We start from the raw sequence: 21761 nt of genomic DNA, 5'->3' as shown, positions 1-21761 counted from the left end.
TATATTTTCAGCGCCAAGTCACTGAGTGGCAGCCCCATACCTCAAAAAACATCCCCAAAACGGTCATGCTTGTAGACTTTAGAAATATGGGGCTCAAATGAAAGGAATTTTGGAGTAGACTATGAATGTGATATCAACATTCGGCACCAACTGTCTAAGCGACGTCCCACCCGTAATAGGACGTATCTGCTCTACATGACAATTCGGGTCTTAAAGAGAGTGGAGCTCGATATTGACAGTTTTAAGGGCCCATAACCCAAACCGGACATATTTGCTGACTTTTCCAATAGGGGGTTTTAATGAAAGGTATTTGAGATTAGCAAACGTATTTGATATCCAATTTTGAGGCCTATGGCAATATGGGGTTCAAATATATGATATTTGAGAGTAGAGCAAGATGCTGATATATTTTCAGGGCTTAGAGTTTGGGCGACCTCCTCACTCCTCAAAACACCCCTAAATCGGACATATTTACCAACCATGTCAATGTGGGGCTCAAATGAAAGGTATTGGGGAGTAGAGCACGAAATTGGTATCCACTTTCGGGGCCAATTTGTCTTTCCCCAAAACACCCCTCAAACAGCAATTATTTACTGAGCATCGCAATGTGGGGCTTAAATAAAGGTATTTGGGAGTATAATACGAATCTGATATCCAAATGTGGGACCTCCCAAATAGCAAAAATATTCCGACCATGGTAATATGTGGCTCAAATGAAAGGTATTTGAGATTAGAAAACAAATTTGATAAACAATTTTGAGTTTTTGGGGGACGCCTCATCCCATACGCTAATATTTTTTCAGGGCCAAGTGTCTGGGGGACCACCTCACTCCAGAAAACTTTCCTAATTTGGACATACATATTTACCGATCTTGGCAATGTAGGGCTCAAATGAAAGGTATTTGGAAGTAGGGCACGGAATTCTGGACCATCTTTCTGGGGGTCCACACCACACCCTTAACCCACTAACCACTAACTCATGGGCTAAAAACCTAGGTGCAGTATTCAACTCATCACTTAGTTGGTCAAACCACATTAATCAGGTAGTTGGACAAACTTATACAAAGTTGTGTGCTTTATGGTTTACACACTCCTTTACCCTCCATAATATACAACAACTCTTGGCTAAAACTTATCTGGTAGCGGGCTTGATCTATGGCTCTGAACTTCACGCAAATTATGATTCCCTGAGTAGACGAAAATTAAATGTGGCATATAACAGCATCATACGTTACGTCTTTGGACTGAGTAAAACCCGCATACCTCTCAATATACAAGCTCCTTTTGTGGCATTGGTATTAATTCGGTTCTCCATACGAAGGCCTTATTATATCACCATAAGGTTATCTATTCAATAGAGTGAAATTCGCTAGGTCTAATAGAGGTAAGAGGATTATTCCTTTAAGACGAATAAGTAGGCTATCGGACTGGCATTTCTTTATTGGGTCCATTCGTGCCGAGGATACCCTACCAACTGATCTACAAAGCATCAGCAGAGTGTATACTTTTTAGAAAAGGCATAAAATATTGTTTTGAAAATTTGGTCCCCTGGGACCACAGGACACACTTCACCTGTTTAACTGTCCAGCCAGATCCACTCGACTTAGATCCAGACCCTGGATCTGTATGTTCCAATGAACCCAGCAGATGAAAGATAGTACATAATACACTGCTACAACAACAGCAACGATAAATAGCCCATAAAAAAATATTTAAATTCTTGTTCTATATATTTTTACAATATAATATACATGTATATTTGAGTCTCTAACATAATATAAAATAATATCATAAGAACTTAATTAAATTACACAAAAATAAACTTACAGTACTAAAGCGTACAAACTATCACTAGTTGATGCGGATGGTGATGAATGGATGGAGTATGTTTTGACAATACTTTTAATATCATTACAATTCTATATTTAATACTAAATCTAAAAGTCCATTACGGGACTTCCCTCCCATTCAAATTTGCCATAAATATTGCATTCACTAGAATTACAGGAAGACTATATAAAGTTTAGAGGTCGAAAAATCAAACTCCTCAACATTGCGAGCCGACTGACCATTAAGTATTAAATGCCGCAGGCATGGATGATCATCATCGACCAACAATCGTTCATTATGCAACAGTATGTTTTCAACATTTGTTGTTAAATGAAAGTTGATGGTGATGACATTGAATATCTTCTGCAGTGCTGTAACACACTTAGAATACTGCCGAACCTCCGGGTTTCTCAGAAACAGGCGTCACTGCCAGTGCTTGATTATCATACGAATACTCATTGGGCTGTGGCGAGGGAGTTGAATTTTCCGCCGGATGTCTTGAGCTAATTGGTGTAGTCACCGTCATCACCGAACCCTCAGCACCTGTGAATGAGGAAAATACACAAATTAAATTAGTCTGGACTATTATCACTTGCTGCACAAACACTCAGCTCAAGGTTAAAAGTCATAAATCTTCTTGAACACTGAGATAAATATCTTAGACTATTTAAAAAGTCAAATGCCTTTTCGCAGCATCCTTGTGCCTACCTGTCATACTGTAGATTTGTGATGGTGCCCTCTCAATGTCATTTATCACACACATATTCTGTATGGTGGTGCCGCCCAGATCCTTGCCATTCACATGAGTTGTCGGTGGCAGAGGATCTTTTCTTCTCAGTTTCAACTTCTTAATCGCCTGTTGCACACAGCGTTTGTGTCGCAACCATTTGAGACATTTCCAGGTATAATGAAGGCAAGTGATAATAAGCAGCAAGATCAAGAGGTAGAGTATGACACTCTGTTGCATTTGAATTTGATGGATTTCATTTTTTAGCGGTTGCAGCTTAAGATAATCTGAAAGAGAGAATTGAGAAAGTGATTAACATGGGAAGGAGATGAGAGAAGAAGAATTTATTATACCCTCCACCATAGGATGGGGGTGTACTAATTTCGTCATTCTGTTTGTAACTCCTCGAAATATGCGTCGAAGACCCCATATGGTATATATATTCTTGATCTTCGTAACATTTCAAGTCGAATCAGACATGTCCGTCCGTCTGTCCAAGTAAAGCTAGCCGCTTGAAGTTTTGCACAAATATTTCTTATTAGTGTAGGTTGGTTGGGATTGTAAATGGGCCATATCGGTCCATGTTTTGATATAGCTGCCATATAAAGCGATCTTGGGTCTTGACTTCTTGAGTCTGTAGAGGGCGCAATTCTTGTCCGATTTTTGCACGTGGTGTTTTGGTATCACTTCCAACATTTGTGCGAAGTATGGTCCAAATCGGTTCGTAACCTGGTATAGGTGCCATATGAACCGATCTTGGGTCTTGACTTCTTGAGCTTTTATAAGGCGCAATTCTTATCCGATTTGGCTAAAATTTTGCATGAGGTGTTTTGATATGACTTCCAAAAACTGTGATAAGTATGGCGCACATCGGTACATAACCTAATTTAGCTGCCATATAAACTGATCTGGGATCTTGTCTTCTTAAGCCTCTAGAGAGCACAATTCTCATACGATTTGGCACAAATTTCGTACAACGGCTTCTCCCATGGCCTTCAACATACGTGTGCAATATGGTCGGAATCGATCTATAGCTTGGTACAGCTCCCATATAAACCGATCTCCCGATTTTGCTTCTTGATCCCTGAATCGGACTATAACTTGTTTTGCCTAAGAAGAGATGCCGGGAAAAGAACTCGACAATTGCGATCCATGGTGGAGGGTATATAAGATTCGGCCCGGCCGAACTTAGCACTCTTTTACTAGTTTATATATACCACCACTGAGGTACAGTGTATTAACATTTTGTGCATTTTTTGCAACTCTAAGAACGAGAAGAGCTAGACACATTGATAAGTATACCGATCGGCTTAGAATCACTTCCTGATTCGATTTATCTATGTCCGTCTGTCTGTTCATGTATTCTTGAGATGAAGCTGCAAGTCGCTTGACTAAAACCAATGTAGAAGAATTATTAATGGTGATTTCGATTTTAAAAAATTTTGCAAAAGTGCAAATGTCTCCCCAACCCTCTCATAGTGTTACACTTTTTGCATTTTCAATCGAACATGTTAATCTTTATATATAAAAGAGTTGCGTGGCTGATTGCTTATTGACTGACTGACTCACTGACTGACTCACTGACTGACTGTTCATCGCCGAGCCGAAATGGTCTTGGGTCATAGTCACGAGATAAGGCTGGATTTGATGATATTTATGTTTAGGTACTAAGAAGTACCAAAAAGTACGTAATGGTACATATTTTCCCAGCGCGAACGATAGATGTTCTTGGGCTCAAATTAAAGCACGTCTCGAATAAATGAGGTTTGGTAATAAAATATTGGTAAATTGTACCGGAAGTGGGAGAAATAGAACGTTTAGTACCGCAATTGGTACTATTTGGTACTTTCTTTGTAAATTGACATAGAACTAGAATTTTGGAACTTAAGTACACTACGACAACCTTAATTGGGTGACTAAAGAGTATTTAGAAATTGGTACATTTAGGTACTAAAAATAAGTACCAAAAAGGAACGTAATGGGTGAACTTTGTACAGGGCAGATGTATAGAGATAGATTTTGAAATTTGACTTAAAAGACATCTGGTGCATGAGGTGAAAAGAGAAAATGGGAAAACAGAACTGGTAATGGGAGTAAACGTACGTTTAGTATCGCAATCGGTACCTTTTGGTACTTTCTATGATGGGTAACTATGATCTTTTTATAGTTCGTACATTTAGGTACCAATATTGGTACGTTCTGTGCAGATGAATCTAGAGGGCTGAAATTTGGCACGTAGGTAAAACTTAGAAATATATGATGGTCGATTTGGTACCAAATTTGGTACTTTTTGGTACTTTCTTTATAAATGGGGCAAGAAGTCCGAAATTGGGCTACAAAGAAAGTACCAAAAAGTAACAATTGTGGCACTAAAGTAACAAATTTGGCACGTAGGTAAAACTTAGAAATATATGATGGGCGATTTGGTACCAAAATTGGTGCTATTTGGTACTTTCTTTATAAATGGAACAAGAGTTCCGAAATTTGGCTACAAATAAAGTACCAAAAAGTAACAATTGTGGCACTAAAGAAACTATTTCTCCCACTTCCGGTACGATTTTTTTTACCAAACCGTATTTTTTCGGGACGTTCTTTAATTTGAGTCCTCGAATATAATTCTTGCAATTTCCGTTAGCGGAGGGCAAATATATACCATAACGTACTTTTTAGTACTTTAAGGTACGAATAGCACCAAATCCAGCTTTATCCGGTGTCTATGACCCCAAGACCAACAAACGTGCAAAATATCACAATTCTAGCTTCAGACGTTTGGGCTGGGCGATGATTATTCATCATTATTATTCGGTCAGTCAGCAATCAGTCACTTAACCCTTTTAAATATATAGATAGGCATACAAAATGAAAGTCTTACTAGATTTCGACGTTCGACGATCTTTTACTAGGTCCTCGTGAGCTTAAACATAAAATCCTTCAGGTGGACTCAATGTCTTCTGGTGGAATTTCGCAACACGGCCTTTTCTCACATATGATTCAACATGTCTCTTCTGAGCTTTCTAGCTACTCGATATAAAAAAGTGACTTCTGTCATCTTTTTCGAGAGGGTAGCATGTCCGCCTTTGAAGCTGAACGCCTGGGTTCAAATCCCGGCGAGATCATTAGGACAAATTTTCAGCGGTGGTTTCCCCCCCTGCAACATTTGTGAGGTACTATACCATGTAAAAACTTCTCTCCAAAGAGGTGTCGCACAGCGGCACGCCGTTCGGACTCGGCTATAAAAAGGAGGCCCCTTATCATTGAGCTTAAACTTGAATCGGACTGCACTCATTTATATGTGAGAAGTTTGCCCCTGTTCCTTAGTGGAATGTTCATGGGCAAAATTTACATTTGTATACGGTCAAGCTTTCTCTAATCAATGCAACTCCAATGTAAGAAATTTGTTTTCAGCCCTGCTAACAGCGGGAGAACCCTTTCTTGTTTGACTGTATCGCAATACCCCGCCTATGGCAGATCTAATCCGAGCATTTTCTCTTATCTAAACCGCCCCACGATTGAGGCCACCAGCACTGCAGCATTTACATACTTTCCATTTTGCAGTTGCTTGTCAATGTAAGACCGCGGGAATTACAATAATGGGTTTTTTTTAGTTTTCTAAAACATGAACTCTACCTCTTAAATCGACTTCTTATACTAACAAAGTTTTGTATCCATGCTCAATGTTTGCATGTGACCTTTGCAGCCATAATTCTCTGAGGTTTATGGTATTCCCAATATAGTGGTTTCAAGATTGTATACGAAGCCTAGACATTGGGGTTTCCTTGCTCTTTTTATAGATCATTGAAAGTGTGCCTACGAAAATGGTGAGATAATTATATGTACATGGAGAAATGCTCTTTAACCACAAAGGGATTGAATACATGTTAGTATGTGTATTTTATTCTTGTTTTTAGGCCCTTTCACTTCAGACATTTTTAAACAGCCTCAATATTTAACCGCAATTTTTCTTTTCTTCTTATTGGGATAAAAATTATAGCTAAAAATTGCTTTTGTTCGGCAACAAGTGCTGCACAATCTTATCGTGCTAAGTGCTGATTGTCATCCTAGAAAATGTTTTGTTTAAAATTAGTCACTTTATTATGGTAGATTTTTTGTTGATACTGATAATTAAATCACCCGCTGAAGGTATCTTTAGGTAAATATTTTTGTTGATTGATGCTTATTTTCATATGAGATAATAATAAATCATATTGAATCATCATTTGATATTCTAAGAAAAAGTTATAAAAGGTAATAGCAGATCGGCATGCATGATAAGAGCCCTAAAAATAAGAAACTAGTTTCACAATGGTTTTCTTATTTATTGGGAAAAAAAATCTTTGGTCATTATGCTCAACTCGTATGAGAAATGAAAGCATCATGTAATGTTTATCTTTTCATTAATTAGGCGTCTTGTAATTATTTTCTTTATTTTCTCCCTAGCCAGCGAAACCTCTCATTACCAAATAACCAGAAAGGTAAACTCATTCAAAAACTACAATAATAACCAATAACTACTTATGTCCTAGGAGGAAAGTCCTTCCGCACAAGCATACCAATAGTTCAAAAATAAGTACTTATGCCTAAGCATACAAGTTGTCAAAAAATAATGACATATTATCTTAGTGGAACGTTGCTAAAAATAACTACTTAGACTCAAACATGTTCGCGCCTTTCCCCACCACCACGTTCTCAATGCTCAGTTTCTTTATATGGCAGTCTAAATAACATGTTTTCGCCCATTGTGATACCACTGGAACAGGAGAAGGAAGATGCCTTCTAGTTTTTACCGTTGATTCATCCAGATCGCTTTAAAAAGCCCAACAAATTGCGAATGTTCACATCCCCTAAATTAGATAAGTTATCAAAGAAATGAAAACCTGAAGTTTAACTCCGTCTGACTGCCAGTGCGGAAAAGACACACATCAGATGTTCTATGGTATCTTCTTCTTCGTTGTCCTCACAGCTTCTGTAAAAGTCGTTACTGACAACTTTCAGTTTGTCAGCATGTTTTCCGATCAGACAGTGACCTTTCATGACGGACACAATGACTGAGACGTCTGTTCTAGCCAATGATAGCAAAGTAGTAGGCCTCTTCAAGTCTAGATTAGGCCACAAAGTTTTGGAATGCTCACAGCCCCCTCTTCGTGACCATTAATCATTCGTTGCCCTTTGGGCCTTATACTGAAAACTTAGTTTAAATGTCGCTAGAGGCATACCCACAGATTCCCGTTTCTCTGGAATGTGTAAGGTCTCGCAAGCTCGAGATATCTCTGTGGCCCTACAACCAGAACAGGTGAATTTAGAACTGTTCTGCCAACTCGTCGAGAGATCTGCGACAGTCGAGGGCAGTTTTTGAGTTCAGAAATACGTTATTGAGGGATTTAAGGTCTGCCTGGCTGTCTGAGAAGATATTTATGCCAATCGTCGTTGTGACATTATACCTAAGCCATTCCAACACTTCCTTAATTGCAAGGATCTCCGCTTGATACACACTGCAGTAGTCCGGTAACCTTTTCGATATGGTTAGTTCTATATCTTTAGAGTACACCCCAAAGCCCACCTGGTCGTCTAGTTTGGATCCATTCGTATAGAAGTCCATGTAACTTGTATTACCAGGAATATCGTAGTTCCAATCGGTTCCATCAGGAATAGTGGTACAGTACTTTTTGTAAAAAAGCGGCTCAAGCAGGGTGTAATCTACACTGCCTCGAACATCGGACATTGTATGAAGGATAATACAGTGTCCGTAGCCGCCTCGGCAGTAGTCGCAGCAACTTGTCTAGTCACAATGCCCAGAGGCATTAGATTTAGCTTTAAATTCAGTGCATCAGATGGTGTCATCCCCAGTGTGGCTGTGATGCACTAACAAGTCATCCTTTGGATCCGGTTGACTATTGAACAGTATGTGGACTTTTGATGCGCCGTCCACCAGACCAAAACACCATATAGCATCGCAGCACGGAATATTTGTGAGCACCACACTAGCTGGAATATTGAGGTCCGATCTGTATGGTGTTCATTGCTGTTACGAGAAGATTAGCCGTGCGCTACCCGGCGTGTCTAAAGGTTGTGGATAGTGAAATGCTCTATACGGTGTACTTGCAACGGCAGTCGCAGCTAATCAGCGGTATTGAGCGAAGAGTCTCAGTTAGAGGTCGCATGGCACCGACTCTTGCACAAATACTGAGTGCCTGTAAAGCTCGATACGACAAGGCGGGTTATTGGAGCCTTTAAATAACCAATGGCCACCCTGTTCCCATGGTCATCGGTCCTTTGGACCGGAACGAGCTTACTCACCTACAAGAGCTCGACGATGATCACCACTTCCACATGAAAATGTGGTTACAACAACAACCATATACAATAGCATTATAGGTCTGACATCTGACGCATGGTCTAAACCCCCAAATTTGGCAATAGCTCTCTTGCAGGTGTATAGGACTAGAGTGGCCTTTCTTGCCCTTTCCAAATTGTTGGATTCGAAGATCAATTTCCTGTCCAGCAGAACACCCAGGTATTTTGCGTTTTCTGTAAATGGAACATTCTCTCCTCCCAAGGAGACAGGTGCCGCCGTAGGTAACTTGTATCTTCTGCTAAAAAGAACTAATTTTGTCTTGCACGGATTTACGCCTAGACCTGTTTCGGTAGCCCACTAAGCTATTGCACATAGAGCTTCCTGTAGTATATCTCTTAGAGTGCTGGGAAACTTTCCTCTAACCTCGTCTTCAGCATACGCGACCACTTTTACATATTTTTCTTCCAGAGACAATAATTTATTATTAATGGCTATATTCCAAAGTAGAGGAGACAGTACACCACCTTGAAGTGTTCCTCTGCTCACCCATCTTTTTAGATCTACAGATCCCAAGCCTGCCATGATGTATCTTTTAGTAAGTAAGTTATTAATAAAATTTCTTACAGTAGAGTTGATGCCTAGAAACTCCAACTTCTTCATGATTTGACGTAGGTTATACATTATTGAAAGCAACTTTAACGTCAAGAAATGCTACCATTGTATATTCTTTGACAGCGAGAGAATCCTCTATATAGGCGACTAGGTCGAGAAGGGCTGATTCAGTGGACTTGCCTTTACTACAATATATGCATTTTGCTTCCGCGACAGGCGATCTCCAGGGATCTTTGCCCTAAGATATGTTTCTATAAACCTTTCAAGAGTCTTCAGCATAAAGGATGACAGACTAATAGGAGGAAAATCTTTCGCCTTCGTGTGGTAAGATGTTCCTGCATTTGGAATGAAAATGACCTTCGTGTCCCACCATTCCACAGTATATATGACATGCTGATGCAAGCAGAGTATGTCTCCCTAAGTCAGGGCCGAATTTTTGCATGAAGTGTTTTATTTTGATCTCCAACAACAAATATAATCTAAATAGCCGCAATATAAAACGATATCCCGATTAGACTTCTTGGGCGCAATTCTTATCCAATATGATTGAAATTTTACATATGTCGTTTTGGTATGACTTCCAACAGCTGTTTCAAGTATGGTCTAAATCGGTAAATAACCTAATATAGCTGCCATATAAACAGATCTCCTAGTTTGACTTTTTGAGCCTCTAGAGGGGGCAATGATTACTCGATTTGCCTGAAATTTTGGAGATGGTGTTTTTCTATTTGAAAAAGTCATTCAAAGAACTTGTCATATGCGATCTATGGTATAGGGTATATAGAATTCCACCCGGCCGAATTTAGCACACTTTTACTTGTTCGTAATAAGTACGGTCCTTGAAGCCTTCACATCTGAAATTATTTAAATACTTCTGCCAACGATTGAAACGCCTGATACAATGTGGTATATTCTGGCTTTCCTTTTCCATTACAAAAAAAAATCCTCAACCATTAAACTCAATTTGAAAGAAAACAAGTAAAAGCGTGCTAAGTTCGGCCGGGCCGAATCTTATATACCCTCCACCATAGATCGCATTTGTCGAGTTCTTTTCCCGGCATCTCTTCTTAGGCAAAAAAATGGATATAAGAAAAGATTTGCTCTGCTATTAGAGCGATATCAAGATATGGTCCGGTTTGTACCACAATTAAATTATATGTTGGAGACCTGTGTAAAATTGCACCCCCTGGGAGCTCAATTGCACCCTTTGGAGGCTCAAGAAGTAAAATAGAGAAATCGATTTATATGGGAGCTGTATCGGGCTATAGACCGATTCAGACCATAATAAACACGTATGTTGATGGTCATGAGAGGATCAGTCGTACAAAATTTCAGGCAAATCGGATAATAATTGCGACCTCTAGAGGCTCAAGAAGTCAAGATCCCAGATCGGTTTATATGGCAGCTTTATCAAAACATGAACCGATTTGAACTATACTTAGTGCAGTTATTGGAAGTGATACCAAAACACCACGTGCAAAATTTGTGTCAAATCTGATACAAATTGGGACCTCTAGAGCCTCCAGAAGTCAAGACCCAAGATCGGTTTATATGGCAGCTATATCAGGTTAAAGACCGATTTGAGCTATACTTAGCACAGTTGTTGGAAGTGATATCAAAACACTATGTGCGAAATTTCAGTTAAATCGGACGAGAATTGCGCCCTCTAGAGGCTCAAGAATTCAAGACCCAACATCGGTTTATATGGCAGCTATATCAAAATATGGACCGATTTGGCCCATTTACAATCCCAACCGACCTACACTAATAAGAAGTATTTGTGCAAAATTTCAAGTGGCTAGCTCTACTCTACTTCAAAAGTTAGCGTGCTTTCGACGGACTTAAAATGTCACAAAAATCAAGAATATATTGTATATGGTTGCCCAAAAAGTAATTGCGGATTTTTTAAAAGAAAGTAAATGCATTTTTAATAAAACTTAGAATGAACTTTAATCAAATATACTTTTTTACACTTTTTTTCTAAAGCAAGCTAAAAGTTACAGCTGATAACTGACAGAAGAAAGAATGCAATTACAGAGTCACAAGCTGTGAAAAAATTTGTCAACGCCGACTTTATGAAAAATCCGCAATTACTTTTTGGGCAACCCAATATATACTTTATGGGGTCTTAGACGCATGTTTCGAGGTGTTACAAACAGAATAATGAAATTAGTATACCCCCTACCTATGGTGGAGGGTATATCAAAACAAAACATTCTTGTTTATCCTGCTCGGTTTAAAAATAAAAAAACTGCAACTCTTCCATTGCATCACCTATACTTTTTCAATCAACAAAATCCAAAGGTAGCAAACAGTGCATGAAACTGAATTTTAGAAAATTACAACTCATTGGAATAACTTGAATACTCAAGTTGATGACGTAATTATTTAAATATTTGTAGCTGCATAAATAGAAAAAATAATTTTTTCCTTGATTAACTATTCATTGGTGAAGTGTTAGGTAAAAACCTAACCGTTTGAGACGAGATGAATAAGAACCTATGTGCAATGGGATATTAACTTTAATTACCAGCCTCAAGAAGGCCGACAGGTTTAGCTTTAGTCAATTTAGCAGCAATTTGAAATGCATTTTAGTTGCTTATAAAATCTCCTTTTTTGTTTGTTGAACTTTTATATGCATGATTTATGGTAATTGTGAGTTAGCTCATATAATCCTTAGCTCTATTCAATAATAGAAATTCTATTTGTATGGAAATTATTTCCAAAATTTTGTCACTTCGGAACTAATAATAATTTAAACAAACTAGAGAACTACAAGGTCATCATACATTTGGCTTTGGATTCTTAGTCAACGAGAGCCTCGAAACCATTGCCCATAATTTTTCTTCGCCGAATAAGAGACTGGCTACACCACATCAAAAGGCAAGAAACCAAGTCGGTCTTCCTGTTGTTTATGGTATTATAAGGAAAGCGCTACAAAATCTATATTTTATACCAATGATAATCTCACGATATTGACCAGAAGTCTGATACAATCCCTAAAATGAGGTCAACGTAGCAAAGCAATAAGCCGGCACCGTAGAATAACAAGGCAGTAGAAGCCGATGGACATACACCTAAGCCAATAATCGACATGTTGTGTGCTCTAACTACTAAAAATAACCTAAAAAAAAAACTAGACGTCAGAAATTCTATGCTATCACAACCGTTGCTGGGTTTAAACATGGCAAAATCCAGTCTTATCTTAGTATTCCCTCATCTCAAATTTGGATACAAACCTCCCCGCGGTGTCACTTCGGTAGTTATTTGTAACATCTGTTAAAGGTAGTGGGTCAAAATTTGCCACGAGTATAAATGGGGGCTTCGGGTTATTAGCACATCACCCGGAAAACTTGGAGAGATTACTTAAAAAAAAAAACGAAGAAATTTAAAAACGCATCCCCTCTATGTTAAAGGCCCCCGCAAAAGTTTTAAGGTCCATGATTTGTGTATCTGCATCTGCTATGTCCGAACTCTTTATAGAGAGAGTACAGTATACGCACTGGCGGATGTATTAGAGAAATACAGGGCGGACATTACCCCCATACAGAAAGTGCGATGGCTCGGGAAGGGCTCCACAAAAACACCGAAAGATGAAACATTATATTGGGTTGCCCAAAAAGTAATTGCGGATTTTTTGCTTTAAAAAAAAAGAGTAAAAAAGTATATTTGATTAAAGTTCATTCTAAGTTTTATTAAAAATGCATTTACTTTCTTTTAAAAAATCCGCAATTACTTTTTGGGAAACCCAATTGTATAGCTTCCAAGAAAAGAGGCATGAATTTGGCTGCGGATTTGTGGATATTCAAAGAATGAAGTACCTTGTCCCAAGGTTTACTCCGGTGAATGAGAGACTAGTCATAATCCGCCTTAAAGACCAAATTCTTGCAACATCAGCCTCATTTGCGCCCATGCCCCGAATGAAGATAAAGACAAACAGGCCAAGGATATTTTCTACGAGCGCCTAGAAAGAGAATATAACCGATGTCCCCCCCCATGAAATTAAAATTGTTCTGGGAGATTTCAGTGCGAAAGTAGGGAGGGCAAATATGTTTGGTCCAACAGTGGGAAACAAACAGACCAAGGATATTTTCTACGAGCGCCTAGAAAGAGAATATAACCGATGTCCCCCCCCCCCCATGATATTAAAATTGTTCTGGGAGATTTCAGTGCGAAAGTAGGGAGGGCAAATATGTTTGGTCCAACAGTGGGAAAATTTTGCCACCACTAGATAATGGCCAATAAGGGATTGAGGCTTATAGACTTCGCCGCGGCAAAGAATATAGTAGTTAGCAGCACCAGATTCCAATATCGAAGGATTCACAAGGCCACATGGCTGTCACCCAATCAAAAAACGAGGATAGGATATAGTAGATGGAAGACATTCAACCGGGGCGTGTTAGATGTACGATCGAACCGAGGGGCAATCATTGATTTGGTTCATTAACTTGTTGCAGCAAAGATTCTCAACCGTCTTAGTATGGCGAGAAACGTATGATCTGACTATGAACGGAAGCTGTATGTCGCAAAGCTGCAAACACAACAGGTGGCAACGACATACTCCACCTGGCTGATTCAAATGCTTAATGAAATCACTTCCTGTCCAGATAGTATAGAAACGCAATGGCAAACCAATGTCCACTCCATGGAAAGAGCCGCAACATCCATACTTGGGTACCAAAAACATCTCCAAAGGAATCCATGATATGGCCAGTAGTTTTAAAGAGCTACTCAGGCCAAGAATGCGGCACACAAGACAATTTTACTATCAGTAGCAACGCGACAGACAAAGGAGAGGTATCGGGAAAAAAGGAGAGAGGAGAAACGCCTGTTCAGCATAAAGAAGGGAATGAAAAGACGTGAGCGTAAGCGAATATCAATTCGCTCGCACTCACGTCTTTCAAAGCCAGAAAGAAAACCGAAAATTCTACAAAAAAAAAAAATAAACATCAAATTGATGGTTTTGGTAGAGGCACATTCCTCTGCAGAGACAAAGAAGGAAATCTGGTAACCGATACAGACTGTGTGCTAAGAATATGGAAGTAACATATTTCCCCGATGCTGGTATCTGATTATGATGGCGAACCTAGATGATAGTATAGAATGTGTGCCATCTGGTCAGAACGAGGTCCACTTAGCAGTTACCCGGCTGAAAAACAATAAAGCAGCAGGAGCCGATGGGTTACAGGCTGGACTGTTTAAGCCCGAAGGCTACACGCTGATAAGGCGTATGCATCAGCTCATCTGTGCAATCTGGAAGAATGCATATCCGATGTCTGGAACCTCACCATAACATGCATTCTGAACGCATCAACCGCTTCTTTAGGTGTCGAAAATCGTTGACCTCTCATTTTACGTTGCGTATGGGAACAAACAGAAGTCATTCGGTGCCAAGTCAGGACTATACGGCGGATGACTCTTCAAGTCGATGTTTTGAGTGCTCAAAAATACATCGGCTGAAACCGATGTGTGAGAGCTCGTATTGTCGTGGTGAAGAGTGAACCGTCTTCGATGGTTGGTTTTCCTGATTTCTTGAAAGAGAACTGGCAAACAAATGGTTGTGTACCACTAACAATTGACCATTCTGCGTTGTTCTATTGTTACGATTGCAACATGTCCAGGTATTCCGAAAAGAACAGGAGATAATTTGCTTGGAAGTTCTTCGTGCGACAGAAACTTTTGTTGGATTTGACTCATCTTGAAACACCCCTACAGTCGACTGCTGTTTACTTTCGGTCTCATAAGCGTAAATCCACGTTTTATAACCTGTCACGTTGTCATAGACGTGTTTCGAAGCACCGCGATCGTATTTTTGGAGCATTTCTTTCGAATCCAACGCGAACAAATTTTCATGACCGTCAAATGTTCATGCTATATTGAATGTATGCCTAAGGTTGTCTCATTCTCACGATAGGTCACATGACAATCTTGTAATATCAGTTGGCGAAAAGCATCAATGGTTTGTGGACCAACAACTGATTTTGGACGACCTTCACGAAATTCGTCTTGGAGTGAACTACGACCTCGGTTGAATTCCCCATACCATCGATAAACACTGGTCCTTGAGGGAGCTTCATCACCAAAAATTGATGTAAGTTTATGCATTGTTGATGAGTTAATCCACGTCGAAAGTTTAATTTCGATTTAATTCCATTTTTTTTTTGGGGGGGGGGGTGATTTTTTAATGACCGTTAACAATACAAATAGCGCACGTATGTCAAAATGTTCTAAGTACGTATAACCTCAAAAATGTCAAGCTTTACGATAGAGCTATCAGTTGGCAGATTGCAACACAAGGGTTGGCCAATCCCGAAATATAAAGGATAGAGCTGTCAGTTGGCAGATTGCAACACAAGTTTTGGCCAATCCCGAAATATAAAAAGCAACCCTCGTATATAGATCTACCTCTCGATAGAACTTCTTGGGCTAATATTGGGGCTTAATTTTTTACAATTTTCCCCGAAATTTGGATAATTGGGGCAGTATTGACTTGTCTACATCCTTTGCTAATACGGTCCACACCGAATCTTAGTTGAATATAGCTTTTATGTCTACCGATCTCCAGATGAGAAATATATCTATGGCTGTGGGTATATAATTTTTGGCTCGGGCGAGCTTAAGATTTTTATACGCACCACCATAGGATGAGAGTATACTAATCTAGTTATTCAGTTTGTAACACCACGAAATATTCGTCTAAAACCCCATAAAGTATTGGGTTGCCCAAAAAGTAATTGCGGATTTTTTAAAAGAAAGTAAATGCATTTTTAATAAAACTTAGAATCAAATATACTTTTTTTACACTTTTTTTCTAAAGCAAGCTAAAAGTAACAGCTGATAACTGACAGAAGAAAGAATGCAATTACAGAGTCACAAGCTGTGAAAAAATTTGTCAACGCCGACTATATGAAAAATCCGCAATTACTTTTTGGGCAACCCAACATATCGAATTATAGTCTGATCTAGGCCAAACCCAGCTCGAATGTCGAGGGTCTAATGCAGCTCACTGTTCCAAAATTCAGCGAAATTGAATAACGACGTTCTGAGTCGATCTAGCCATGTCCATCCGTCTGTCGAAATCAAGATAGCGGTGGAACGCGTAAAACTAGCCGCTTGAAATTTTGCACAGATACTAGGTATGGATGTGGGTCGTTGGGGATTGCAAATGGGTCATATCGGTTCAGATTTAGATTTAGATCCCATATAAACCGATCTCCCTATTAGACTTCTTGAGCCCCTGGAAGCCGCAATTTTTCTCCGATTTGGCTGAAATTTGGCACATGGTGTTATGTTTCCAACAACTGTGCCAAGTACGGTTCAAATCGGTCTATAACCTGAAATAGTTCCCATGTAAACCGATCTCCGGATTTTACTTCTTGAGTCCATACAAGCCGCAATTTTTGTCCGATTTGGCTGAAATTTAGCATATGGTGTTCTGTTATGACTTCCAATAACAGTGCCAAGTATGGTCCAATTCGGTCTTTAACCTGATATAGCTCCCATATAAACCGATCTCCCTATTAGACTTCTTGAGTCCCTAGAAGCCACAATATTCATCCAATTTGGCTGAAATTTGGCACATAGTGTTCTGTTATGACTTCCAAGAACTGTGCTAAGTACGGTTCAAATCGGTCTATAACCTGATATAGCTCCCATATAAACCGATCTCCCGATTTGACTTCTTGAGCTCTTACAAGCCGCATTTTTTGTCCGATTTGGCTGAAATTCTGCGCGTAGTGTTCTGTTATGACTTTCAACAACTGTGCCAAGTACGGTCAAAATCGGTCAAGAACCTTATATAGCTCCCATATAAACCGATCTCCCGATTTGACTTCTTGAGCCCCTACAAGCCGCAATTTTTGTCCGAATTGGCTGAAATTTCCCACGTGGTGTTCTTTTATGACTTTTAACAAGTGTGCCAAGTAAGGTCTAAATTGGTCTTTATCCTGATATAGCTCCCATGTAAACCGATTCTTCGATCAACCTTGTTCGGTTCCTAGAAGCTTTAATTTTTGGTATGTAGTATTAAAGTATGCCCTACAATTTATTTATTTTGTATAAATTTTTAGCAGAATCCATGGTGGCGGGTTCCCAAGATTCGGTCTGGCCGAACTTAGCACGCTTTTACTTGTTTTTATATAACAAATAAAATCGTGCTAAGCGGATAGCTTTTCGCTTTCGACCGTTATCGTGATTTCAACAGACGGACGGACGGACTGGCTAGATCGACTCAGAATGTCGAGCTGATGAAGATTATGTATACTTTATGGGGTCTTAGACGAATATTTCGAGATGTTCAAACGGAATGACTAGATTAGTATACCCCCATCCTATGCTGGTGGGTATAAAAATATGCTACGGGTTTTTTAAAATAGTTCATTTTACTAATAATTCGAAACTGGGTTTCATTTTCAAAATAATTCAAAGATGAGTTTCAGGATACTACAAATCATATGTCATGCGTGTGTGTATAGGGTTGCCCCAAAAGTAATTGCGGATTTTTCATATAGTCGGCATTGGCAAATTTTTTCACAGCTTGCGACTCTGTAATTGCATTCTTTCTTCTGTCAGTTATCAGCTGTTACTTTTAGCTTGCTTTAGAAAAAAGTGTAAAAAAAGTATATTTGATTAAAGTTCATTCTAAGTTTTATTAAAAATGCATTTACTTTCTTTTAGAAAATCCGCAATTACTTTTTGGGCAACCCAATATTATGTCAATTTGTATGCTACTTACCACCACATTCTCGAGTACATTCATTCGGCTCATATTTGGCATCTTTGGAGTTGCAGACGTTGGAACAATTTGCACAGGCTGCTTCAAATTGATAGCAAAATTGTTCCACAGGATGACAAATGTGGCCATGGCAATCTGTCCCTCGCGACATCTCCGAGGCAGCATTTAAGGCGCCAACTGAGGTACGAAGAGCCGCAGCAGGTATTGCCAATAGAGTGGCGGTGGATTTCAAGGCATTGATGTCAAGCATGTTGGTGGGGGGTTTGCTGCTACAAAATTATATCCCACAAATATTTCCGTTATAGCTAGTTTTGTTTTGATATTTACTTTTCTAATCACCAATTGTTGCAAATAACTTTTGTTGTTGTTATTATAGCAATGCCAAGCTTGATCAGGTTTCAGTTAGGGTTTACTTTGCACGTAGCTATTTTTATTATAGAAATGTATGTACAAATAGATGTACATGTGTGTGTGCGATAATAGGTGTTGTTTATTGTTTATTTTTGTGTATTGTTGTGATTTTTTTTATTTGGGTTTGTTATTAACAATTGTTGTTGTTTTATTTCTCATAGAGAAAATGATCAACTGTCATTGCAGTTTCCTCTGGAATTTCGACCTCTCTCTCTCTCTCTCTCACTCCCTGTTTGCTCATAAATTGCAATATTATTTGTTTAGTGTTGTTGTATATTAATTGTTAACTTGTTTTTTGTTACTTTTTAACTCTTTCTTATTGTTATACATATGTAAGTCAACAACAATAACCAAAAGGTAGGTAATGACGTTGGTCGCTGCTTTACAATGATGTATGATGACTCATTACCGCATCAGCAGTTGTGTTTGTCTGTCTGTTGGGTTAACTCTTCTTTAAAGTGTGACTGTTTATGGCTTGCTGGCGAAGACGTTGTTGTTGGCCAAGTCCAAAGAGTGTGTCTTTTGTGTGTGGTATGATCTTAACTGGTAGCCGTGGATGTCGCCATCATATCCCCTTTCGTGTGTGTGTGTGTCGAAAGTTGGCTGTGTGTATTTGTGAACTGCCCAGAAACTGGTTTTTCGATATGGGTTTTACGCATTTAAGCCACAGAAAAATTACTTTGCAACACTGTTACCAAACTATTTGACTTTTCTTACAACAAGATGTGTATGTAAGTATTTTTTTTTTTCTTTTTAATTTATTTATTTTTAAATTTAAACAACACTTTTCTTAATGCTCCATCATGGCCTAACCACAATTTGTGTTGGTTATTTGAAACAACATTTCACTTAACATTTCTATTTTAGACAAAAGAAAAAAATCTGGAGAGCACAATTAACCAACACCACCGCCGCCACAAAGAACCGCTATTCCAAGCAAACCAAACTCAACCGCTTAACGTTCGTTTTAATAATGAATTTTGGCCGCAACTCACATCTCTCACTCTGCCAAGATTAGGCCACCTTATACATGTTGTGCTGCGAACTGCGAGCTGCGATCAACAACCGAACAAATGCTTAACTTAAAAAAATACACTTTTGAGTTAAATAGAAGTTGGTTCGTTTGTATCTTTTTTTTTTGTTATTCGTTAGGTTTGCTGTTGAGATACATCTTCTCTTTATCTTCTTCCTCCTTCGTTAGGGTTTGTATGGAGAGTAACACTCAGTTATAAATGAGTTGCCTAAAGTTTAAACTTCTCTCTCTCTCTCTCTCTCTGGTTTAGTCATCTTGTTACCTGTATGCGTCAAGATATTCTCGAATGCTCAGATAGGTTTATCAGGCTGTATTACAATGGAAGGCGTTTCTTTGTCGTATCCGCTCATTGGCGTAAATATTTATATGCGTAACAAGTAAAAGCGTGCTAAGTTCGACCGGGCCAAATCTTATGTACCCTCCACCATGGATCGCATTTGTCGAGTTCTTTTCCCGGTTTCTCTTTTAAGGCAAGCAAAGGATAAAAAAATAAGAATTGCTATGCTATTTGAAGCTGTATCAAAATATGGTCCGACTCGGAATATTAAACATTGGAGACCATAGTGAATTGAATATTGGAGACCATAGTAGAAGTCATTGTGTAACATTTCAGCCAATTGGAATAAGAATTGCACCCTTTATGGCTCAAGAAGTAAAATAGGGAGATCGGTTTATATGGATGCTGTTTTAGGCCGCAGACCGATTCAGACCATATTTGGCACGTATATTGAAGGGCATGGGAGAAACCGTTGAATAATAAATGCGCCCTCTAGAGGTCCAAAAAGTCAATATCCCAAATCGGTTTATATGACAGCTATATCAGGATATGGACCAATTTGAACCACACTCAGTACAGTTGTTGGAAGTCATAACGAAACACGTCATGCCAAATTTCATCCAAATCGGATAGGAATTGCGCCCTCCAGAGGCTCAAGAAGTAAAATAGGGAGATCGGTTTATATGGGAGCTGTATCAGGATATAGACTGATTCGGAACATATTTGACACGCAAGTTGAAGGTGATGAAAAAAGCCGTTGCTCAAAAATTGGATAAAAATTATGCCCTCTAGAGACACAAAAATCAAGATCCCAGATAGGTTTATATGACAGCTATATCAGGTTATGAACCGATTTCCACCATACTTAGCACAGTTGTTGGAAGTCATAACGAAACACGTCGTCCAAAATTTCAGCCAAATCGGATAAGAATTGTGCCCTTTAGTAGCTCAAGAAGTCAAGATCCAAGTTCGGTTTATATGGTAGCTATATCAAAACATGGACCAATTTGAACCATACTTGGCACAGTTGTTGGCAGCCATAACGAAACATATATTGCAAAATTCCAGCAAAGTCGGACAACAATTGCACCCTCTAGAGGCTCAAGTTTTTATGGCAGCTATATCAGCCGGTTGTATATAACGGATTGACCCGATGTAGTTCTTCATCGGCAAGGGCTGCCACCTCAGTGTATAACACACTGCTATAACAACAACAACAACTATCTGCTTTTCTTCCTCAGACGAACATAATGATCCTTAGGTCTCCAGAGGAAGAAACTTGCAACTATGACATGATTACCACGAAGTGTACCGTAAAGAACTGAGTACAATTTTGTCTCGCGAAGTGCACTATCTGTCAACGAGTTTTGGTTTTGTGTGTGTGTGTGTTATAGTTAAGAACCGTAACACACATAAAGGAAAAATTACGCGAACCAGTAAAATAAACAAAATCAGAGTTGCACTAATCACTGATTTTGACAGATAGTGCCCTCAAAATTTTGTTGTTGAGCTGCCACTGCCACTACCTGTAAATGAATATATCTTGCTTGCAACTGAGCTTGCTAGTCACATAGTCTCCAACGTAACATATCTATGGAAAGACATTTGCCTCCTTCAGTTTTCCTCTGTTTAATTCTTTCATGACCGACGAGAAGTTACTACAATTATGCCCTCAATCGTTATGTCCTTTAAAAGTGCTTTAAAAAAAGTCCTTTTAAGAAGTCCCCGGTTCTTAATATATATACGCCACAATATATTCTGCTTGTACTTTCCCAGCAAACTTATGTCGACACCTATCGGTAGCCGGTAAATGATGTGCACATTTTCTGGGGTTTATGTCTATGA

The 21761-nt window shown here is 39.0% G+C and overlaps 1 protein-coding gene across 1 annotated transcript; it reads right to left on the bottom strand.

Annotated features, from left to right (window-relative positions):
- Positions 1-1711: 1711 nt before the first annotated feature.
- LOC106082463 (protein grindelwald) lies at positions 1712-19617 on the bottom strand. Its single transcript, XM_013244978.2, has 3 exons — positions 18196-19617; positions 2539-2844; positions 1712-2373 (listed from the first exon to the last, which is right to left on the bottom strand). Exons 1-3 carry the CDS (start codon positions 18443-18445, stop codon positions 2213-2215), a joined length of 717 nt encoding a protein of 238 aa, XP_013100432.1. The 5' UTR covers positions 18446-19617; the 3' UTR covers positions 1712-2212.
- Between the last annotated feature and the right edge of the window lie 2144 nt (positions 19618-21761).

The sequence above is a fragment of the Stomoxys calcitrans genome, chromosome 3 (assembly GCF_963082655.1).
Source record: "Stomoxys calcitrans chromosome 3, idStoCalc2.1, whole genome shotgun sequence".
Lineage (NCBI taxonomy): Eukaryota > Metazoa > Arthropoda > Insecta > Diptera > Muscidae > Stomoxys > Stomoxys calcitrans.
This window is presented reverse-complemented; position numbering and strand designations above follow the sequence as displayed.